At 41.0% G+C, this 8,740-nt stretch overlaps 1 protein-coding gene across 2 annotated transcripts; it reads right to left on the bottom strand.

Annotated features, from left to right (window-relative positions):
- Positions 1 to 2,707: 2,707 nt before the first annotated feature.
- Positions 2,708 to 7,558, bottom strand: LOC310648481 (UPF0415 protein C7orf25). Of its 2 annotated transcripts, XM_083376341.1 has the most exons (3): positions 7,458 to 7,558; positions 5,660 to 5,732; positions 2,708 to 5,549 (listed from the first exon to the last, which is right to left on the bottom strand). In XM_083376341.1, exon 3 carries the CDS (start codon positions 5,534 to 5,536, stop codon positions 4,292 to 4,294), a length of 1,245 nt encoding a protein of 414 aa, XP_083232467.1. In that variant the 5' UTR covers positions 5,537 to 5,549; positions 5,660 to 5,732; positions 7,458 to 7,558; the 3' UTR covers positions 2,708 to 4,291. The 2 variants fall into 2 exon arrangements, with proteins under 2 accessions (XP_083232467.1, XP_083232466.1); XM_083376340.1 differs by lacking the exon at positions 5,660 to 5,732 and having other exon boundaries at positions 7,458 to 7,550.
- Between the last annotated feature and the right edge of the window lie 1,182 nt (positions 7,559 to 8,740).

Genomic DNA, 8,740 nt, shown 5'->3' with positions numbered 1-8,740 from the left:
TGCAAAATTAAAGGCACTCAGGGCAGAATTGATTTCCAGAGATTTTCCTGTAACTGATGTGAACATGCTCTCGATCATTTTTACTTCTCTAGACAGGAGTTGGAGCAATTTCATTGTTTCACTCGAAGCGGTCAAGAGGGAAGACATAAATCTGTCCTACCTCACAGGGAGACTCATCGAGGAAGATAGAAGGAGATGAGATGCAGGGGAATACGCCAGAGTCACCACTCAGCAAGCCAGAAGGGGGCGCCACAACTCAGAGCAAATTAATGCTCTACTTAAGTGTTTCATCTGTGGCTCTGAGGAGCACCTCAAGAAAGACTGCCCCCATCAACATCAAGCCCCTAAACGTGGTCCCAATCAAGTAAGGGGCAAGGGGCAAGGAAGGGGGCGTGGTAGGGGCAAAGGAAATTCTCTGCATACTTGTTCCCTCACCCCCACAACAAAGGCTGATAGCTCCACTGACTGATGGTTACTGGACTCTGGAGCTTCTTCTCACATTACTAATATGAGTCAAGGTTTTAAAAGGTTAAAGAAAATTAACTCATCTGTCAAAGTGGCAAACGGTGATACTGCTTCAATTGTTGCAGAGGGCTTTGTTTCTGTACCTGGACTTGGGAAAGTTGAAGGTGTTTTACACGCCCCCTCCATAGCCAACAACCTATTAAGCATTACCAAATTGTGTGACGATGACAAAGTGGAAGTTTTATTTCGCAAGGGGGGAGGTCATGTCACCCGGGACCAGAGGGTCATTGGAAATATTACCATAATAAATGGCTTACCATATTTTTCTCCCAAACCACCACAGCCTGCCCCAAGGCTTTCCAAGGGCAGTGTGGGCAAGGAGCCTGAATCTCAGCAGGCACCTAAAGCACCACTCAAAGCAACCAGAGCCAAGAGGGTGTCAATGGGGAAGCCAATTCACAATAAGTGCGTCCACCTCATGCACAGAAGGCTAGGACATGCAAGCTTCCCTGTAGTTAAAAAGATGGGAGAGTTTGCTGAGGGAGTCCAGCTCAAGGACTGTGACGTGTTTCTGGACTGTGCCATTTGCAAGAAAACAAAGAGGAAGGCTGCCCCTACCTCAAAGGTGTCATTACGTAAGATTCAATACCCATACCAACTAGTACATGTTGATTTGGTTGGGCCTTTTACACCATCCCTAGGAAAGAAAAAGTATTTTCTCACTGCCGTTGATGATTTTTCATGATACGGCCACGTGTATACCCTCACAGAAAAATCTGAAGCCTTTGACACCATAAAGTCACTGTACAACTTCGTAGAGACCCAGTACAAGACCAAGATCGCACAATTGCAGAGCGATCGCGGGGCTGAGTTCATGTCTCAGAAGTTCCAGGACTGGGTAAGGCGTAAGGGCATCCGCCATTTTCTAACTGCACCATTCACCCCTTCGCAAAATGGTGTAGCTGAGAAAAGGAATGGAATCCTGCAAACCATGATGCGTAGTCTGATTGCAGACGCAGGTGTCGCAGAATCATACTGGGGAGAGGCGGTCCATTACGCCAATTACACCTTAAACCGCACCTGGAGCAGTGTTGTGAACCAGACCCCATATTTCCTGGTTCACGGTAGGAAACCAAACCTGGGACATTTGCATGTGTTTGGTTCCTATGCATGGGTGAACATCCCCAAGCAGCTGCGGAAGAAGGGGAGATCTGTTTCTCAGAGACTAAGGTTCTTGGGCTATGCTCCTGGCTCCAAGGCCCATCGTTTCCTGGGAGAAGGGGGCAGGCCTGTGACTTCTTAATCTGCCTCTTTCGAAGAGGACTCCAATTGGACTCAGATCCACTCAAATGATCTGAGCCCATATACCAACCGACCCAGCAAGGACACACCGACCGCGACATCACCAGAGGTGACCACGTACCCTGCCACCAACGAAAGTGAGGAACAAGACGAAGATGCGTCCAGTCCCACGGAGGAAGACACGCCGTCTTCACCCCCAGCGACACCTCAGAGGCCCGCGGAAGAAAAGAGCGGTGAGTGGTAGAAGGTAAGGAGGTCAAAGCGGTCCAACAAAGGGGTCCCGCCAAAGAGAATTGACATTGGCCACATTGCGTCTGTCAACAGCGTTGTGGTCACCCCAAAATCCTTCTCTGACATCCAGGAGCTGCCCATCGAAGAGCAGGAGAAATGGCAGCTCGCAATGGAGAAGGAGATGCAGAGCTTAAAGAAACTCAAAGTCTTCACCCCCCAGCAACCACCAAAGAACAGGAAAGTCATTGGCACAAGGTGGGTTTACAAAGCCAAACCACTTGCCAATGGTCTCTACCTGTATAAGGCCCGTTTGGTAGCCCAGGGCTTCGCTCAGCGTTACATGGAGGACTACTCGACTTACTCTCCAACCGTCCGGGCAGAGAGCGTCAAGGCCGCCCTCGTGACTGCAGCCGCTCTGGGAGAAGAAGTCTTCCAATTCGACATCCAGATGGCTTACCTCCACGCCAACTTGGACCGGCAGATCTACGTGAGGGCCCCTCCTGGCTACCAGCAAGAAGGGGGAAATACATGGTTGCTCCACAAAGGGTTATATGGTCTCAAGCAGTCAGGGAAATTTTTAAATGCTTGGGGTGTGTGTGAAAGCCCTAATAAGCAGGCATATACATAGAATGAAGGCTACTGCTAAGCTTGTAAGCCGCCCTGAGTCTTCGGAGAAGGGCGGGATATAAATGGAATTAAAAAAAAAAAGACTTCCTAATAATGGGCCACGAGGTATATAAGCAAAGAACTGCAACCTATCTCCTTAAATAAGGATTTTCAACAGTTAAAAAAATGTAAAAATCTCTCCTACCCCATTCTTACCCAAATTAATCACTTACAGCTAAAGTCAATAATAATTTCCAGTCCTTCAGTTGTTTTTGTCAATGATACCCACATTACTAACATTTCATAGCAAATAATAGTCATGTTTGTAACCTTTGTGTGAAATTGCTCAATACTTGAAGAAACTAGCTACTTTGTGACATGGTGCAACAGTACTTTATGTACATAAATTTCAATTTTTTGAAAACAGCAGCACGTGCTACTAACATCACATAAGATGTTTTAAAGTATTTCATTAAAAAAAAAGTTTATACAATTGGCATAATCCTCTGCCCATTTACTACAATTTCACAAGTTACTTTAATAGTGATCACACTCCTTTTTATAAATGAACTAAAGTTTTGTCCACTTATTGAATAAAGTGTAATTAGCTACATGTCATCTATACATACAAAGTTTCAATCTTCATTCTCCCAGCCACATAAATAGAAGCTAAACCTCAGTCTTAAAGTTAGTTTTCAAGAGATCAGTCTCCACATAGACAAATTTAATCTGTGCTAACATTTTAATTATATGTATTTATCAACACTATAATTATTCATATAAATTACAGAACAGCATCCAAAGTGAAAATCTGAGAAATTAAACAAAAAAGTAAAGTTTAAAATGTAGATAAAGAAAACTTTTCTTTTAAAAATTCACTGGCTTCAGTGGGAGATTTTAAATTAATCTAAATCCTCATATTTCAATTAATGAAATCTATGATTGCTTAATTTTGGCTTAATCATGCTTTGCTATTTTTTTCTGATTTATGTATCAACCCTTGTTTTGCTTATGCATTTCTCTGATGATTATCCTAGAAAAAACCACGGAGGTGTAGCCAAATGTACTCTAGCCAAATGTAACTTTTTAATCTTGATACAGGTAGTTCTTGACTTATAACCACGTATTTAGTGACCAAAATTACAACGGCACTAAAAAAAGTGACCTATGACCATTTTTCAGACTTCCAACTGTTGCAGCATCCCCAAGGTCACATCATCAAAATACAGATGCTTGGCTACTAGCATGTATTTATGACTGTTGCAATGTCCTGGGGTCATGTGACCTCCTTCTGTGACCTTCAACAAGAAAGTCAATGGGGAAGTTAAATGTATTTAATGTGTTGCTAGCGTAACTGCAATGACTCAGTAAGCAACTGTGGCAAGAAAGGTCATAAACTAGGGCAAAATTCACTTAACTGCCTTGGTTAGCAACAGAAATTTTGGGCTCCATTATGGTCATAAGCATTCTGTCAACACTGAGAAAAAGCTGTATAACAGTTATACAAACATTTGTACATGAGTAGGTGAAGGACAACACAATGTGTCTGTCCTATGTTTCTTTCAGTTCAATTCAGGCAAATGAATAAATTTTGTCCACATTACGTCAATATTTATATGCATTAAACTATTTTGTTTTTAAAATTTCTTCAGGTAGAAACAGTATAAACAAAGTATTTGGAACCAGCTTAGTGCTTTATTAAAGGTGTAGCAGAAGCTTCTTTGCTTTCTGTCAATGCCCTTGGTTGATGAATAAACACACTAAACCTTTCTCCCTGATTTGCTGCTGCCCGAACAAAGCCACTGTTTGCCGTCATGGTGATGGCCTTTAAAGTATCTCCTGTCCCAAAGATGATCAGAGAACGGCTATTGATTTTAGAACTAGGCACTAATCTTGAGGCACGTTCAGAGGGTTGATCTGGAATCACATGGATTCTATCCATAAGTAATGCGGCTCTATATTTTTCTCCAGGACCTCCTATAGTTTCTAAAATAATCTGAAAATCCTTGATTGCAGATTCACAAGCAAACAATTCTTTGCCCTTCATGAATTCCTCCAGTTGTGGGAGAACACTCTCACATCGCTCTTGTAAGGCCTGTTCAGTTAAGACTTTCTCTTTGAATATAAAGTAACAACCTCCATAGTTTAAGGCTGAGATATATGTAATCAGAGAAGTAATGTCTAAATTAACCCTATTGCATGTATTTTCTTTCAACATTGTAGGAAATGCAACACTGGCAATTAAGGTATCCCGATCTACTTTAGTCACTTGAAAGCATTCATCTCCATCGTCAGATTCACTAGAACTTAAGCAGTGATCTTCTTTAAGACACTTCATTGATGGGTTCACAGCAACAATATCCCCTCGCACAGATATACCCATCTCTTTTAGCCTTTCTGCTATCGGGCTAGGCAAACCATTGTAGAAAGCAAAAATAATATGCGGGCTGCAATATTGTACTGGTTGTTGACAACTTGCTTGTAGGAAATCTTCTGCTTGTTCAATAATGCTCTTGTCACCATACTGGCCCCTACCCAACCAAATGTTATGCAGAGCTTCAGCTTTCCGACCAACTGCTTTCACCCAAGTGTGTCCATTATTTGCAACTACATCTACCACCAAATTTTGTTTTTCACCAAATGAGTCTTTATAAGTAAAAATATGGAGAACACCAACAATATCCTCCAAGTTCTCTGCTGATTCAATGACAGCTTGCAGATGAGTGAGATTTGTACTCTGCAAATGAGACTTTTTGATGCATACTCTACCAGTTTCTACCTTCTGCAAGAATTTTAGTTCTGCCTTTAATTTACTGCAAAGTTTTGGTCCACCTTCTATGCCATCTTTTTGGGATCTGCAAAGAACTTCGGCTCTTTTAATTAGCTCCTTAGCCAGAAAAATTCTCTCACACAGTAATGAATGTGCAGACATGTCGGTAACATTCCTAAGAAAGATTTTTTAAAAATGTACAGTTAGTAAACATAAAGAATCTCTTCAGTCATGTTGCTAATGCCTATGTGGCTCCATACCTGTAAATAAGCATTTTTTACTTACTTGTCTAACTTACAGCCCTGGGATTCCTTGATCTTTTCTCCAATACTAGCCAGGCTTGGTATCTGGACTGCTTCTACAATACATACTCCAGAGATTAGCTTCCACGTGACTTGCAGTGCTTTTGATCCTTGTTTATAATCTTGTTTAAAACTTTGAATCCATATTGATACCAAAATATAGGTGGCATCCCAGCAGAACTGAACAATACCTCCAATTTGTAAAGCATGCTGGGCTGCCAATGAATGGCAGCATGAGCATGTGTTCAAGGAAGGCTTTGTTCTATAGATCTCTACCTACCAAGACTTCCAAGAAAGTTCAAACTTTTAATAGTGTATTTGTTTGGGATCATTTGTAAATCTTGATGTATTCTGCATTTTCTATGCTGCAATTGTGTTGTATTGGGATGACCTCTTTTTTAATGACATCCTAACACATGAGAGGAATTCCTCATGTATTCTATATGGTAATTTCTTTACTATTTTGACTAATATATTGTACTGGCCATATCCCATGATTGTTAACATAAATGCTTTAAGTACATAACATAGTGCCACCTCCTGGGCTGATAATAGGACCACAATGAAAATAGATTTAAATATTCATCTAGGAAAATGCAGCTAGCATTCTAGGAATCACAAACAACCATTCCGTTCTGTGTTCAGAATAGTTTATATAAGCTAAATTATAGTTTATGAATATAGAAGAGCTGTCCCCTATATTTTGAGCGATTTCAAGTAAATTGAATAAAAATTAGTTCTTCTGCCATGGCAGCACCAGTCAATAATACTGTGATAATTACAATTTTAAAGGAGGGAGGGAGGGAGGGAGAGAAAGATCTGTAACTTGATGTAGGTGCATCCCATATCCCACAGAAGGATCAAGAGAGATCTGTGCTTCAGAGCCATATTTTTTTTTAAGCGGTAACAACGAAAAACAGATCTGATCTTGTTCTGTGGTCATTTAATAGGGACAGATGGGCATAATCTGACAGGAAGTTTAGATGGATCTTATATATAAACTGTGAGGACTCATAAGCTGACTTTGAGTATATCCTTTGGCAAAGTTAAAGTCTGAAATGCCAGGAAGCCTTATGGTGTGGGAATATGTGACTTAAATCTGCAATGTACGTGGAGTTCTTGGTGCTCTTTGATTTTGGTTGTTTTCTTGCAAATGTTTCATTACCCAAACTAGGTAACATCATTATCACTTATGGTTACCTAGTTTAGGTAATGATGAAACATCTGCAAGAAAACAACCAAGCTCAGACAGCACCAAAGACCCCTCATGTCAACTCTGAGCTATAAATATTCTTTTATTGGAACTTTTTAATGCTATGCCAGTTCGGTGTGTTTTTAAAGAGCCTAGAGTGTTTTTTCCTAACACTCAGTATCCACTCACACCACCAAAGACGTCACAAGATTTTAAAAGCTCCTTGGGTTACAAGGATGATTGGGAGAGTTGGGCGCACGCCACCGGTTATCTGATGCAAGAGCAGGCGCCCTTCCCAACTTCAGCGATTTCAGAGCGCTACTTCAAAACATCAATTCCTGTTTTCGTGATGCGGTAAATTGCTCAAAAAATTTGACATATTATTGCAAGATGCTTGGTTATTTCTCATTTGTGCTCTGACCAAGGCTTCCCTGATAGGAAGTCTGGCTTTCTAACATCAGCAGAAACGAAATATCCCACACATATCTTCTCGTTCTTTTACTCAATTACAGTAAGACTTCCGTTGTCTGGGCTTTGAAGCCCTCATTCGCATAGCGTCGTGCACGTTTCAAGGATGACCAATACTCACGAGTAAGGCAGAATAGAACCTTTATGACGGGAGTCCCTGGCTGCAGTTTCGTCCATTTCCTCTTTATCCCACGAAGAAAAACAGCTGCGAATCATTCCGACCGACGCTTGCCAGTCAGCCTCACTTCCGGTTTAGATAGGAAGCCGCCGTATGCGGGGCGAAAGGCTTCAGATTGTTAAGATGGGAGCCTCCATTTTGCTATGGTGATTATAGTCATATCCTCGGCTTTAATCATTATGTTGTTTTTTGCTGGGATAGACTCTGGGTTTAGAATACAAATCTATCGGGACTACTGCGAATGGAAAGCAATTGGTCGAGATTCCTAAATTAATCAGTCTCTCAATTATGCACTGGTATTAACTGCTATAAATACATGAGTGAACATGTGATTTCACCGACGGTTTTTCTCGAGTGATACAATGCTACCCAATCCAATAAAATAGACTATTGTTTAGCAGTGAGTGCAGATGCTCCATTTTCATTTTTTGGTTATTGTTATTTTCATTCTTTTAACCATCTATTTTCTCGACTCCCATTTTTCATTATCAGCATCTTCCGCTAATAATATACAATCTCTTGAAGTAATCATTTTTAATAGTGAATTATTTTTCATCCTGCTTCTTTAGTGAGCATCTCAGAGATTCATCCACACCTCTCTGCAGTTTTATATAGAAGCTGGAAGGGACCTTGGAAGTCTTCTAGTACAGTCCCTTGCTCAAGCAGGAGAATCTATACCAGGGGTAGGCAACCTTGGCTCTTTTATGCCATGCTGAGGGAAAAGAGACGTTTCCAAGCTGAGCCATGCTGGCCCAGGAATTCTGGGAGTTGAAGTCCACGAGTCATAAAAGAGCCAAGGTTGCCTACCCAGACCTATACCATTTCAGAAAGGTGACTCGAGTCTCTTCTTAAAAACCTCCAGTGATGGCGCACCCCTGATTTCTGAAGGCAATTAGCTTGTTTTAAATTTCTTTTGAGTTTTCTTCTGTAGGAATGTAGTTCATCCAAATGTTTAAGTGGGTCTGTAATTTCACATCTGGAATGCTTTCCTCCCCTCCGTTTAAATTCTGTTTAACAATTTTAGCAGATCTAAAGCAGGATTTTTATCACAGCGTAAAGGTCCAATAACAGCTTATTACTTTCTTCCATCTTAGATAATAAACTTTCACATATACATAATGGTGTATGAAAGCCAGTTTGGTATAATAGCTAAAGCAGCTGGCTAGAAATCATGGAACAATGAATATTAGTCCTGCATTAGGCATAAAAGCTAGATGGATGACTGT

Source organism: Vipera ursinii, assembly GCF_947247035.1.
Source record: "Vipera ursinii genome assembly, chromosome: Z".
NCBI classification, from domain to species: domain Eukaryota; kingdom Metazoa; phylum Chordata; class Lepidosauria; order Squamata; family Viperidae; genus Vipera; species Vipera ursinii.
This window is presented reverse-complemented; position numbering and strand designations above follow the sequence as displayed.

What these genes read in the sequence shown, in the direction of transcription:
- LOC310648481 (XM_083376340.1), bottom strand. Translation starts at nt 7,513, where the DNA reads ATGGACGAAACTGCAGCCAGGGACTCCCGTCATAAAGGTTCTATTCTG. An exon ending in GGTTCTATTCTGCCTTACTC is followed by an intron (nt 5,550 to 7,457) that starts GTGAGTATTGGT and finishes AATCTTTCTTAG; the next exon opens with GAATGTTACCGACATGTCTG.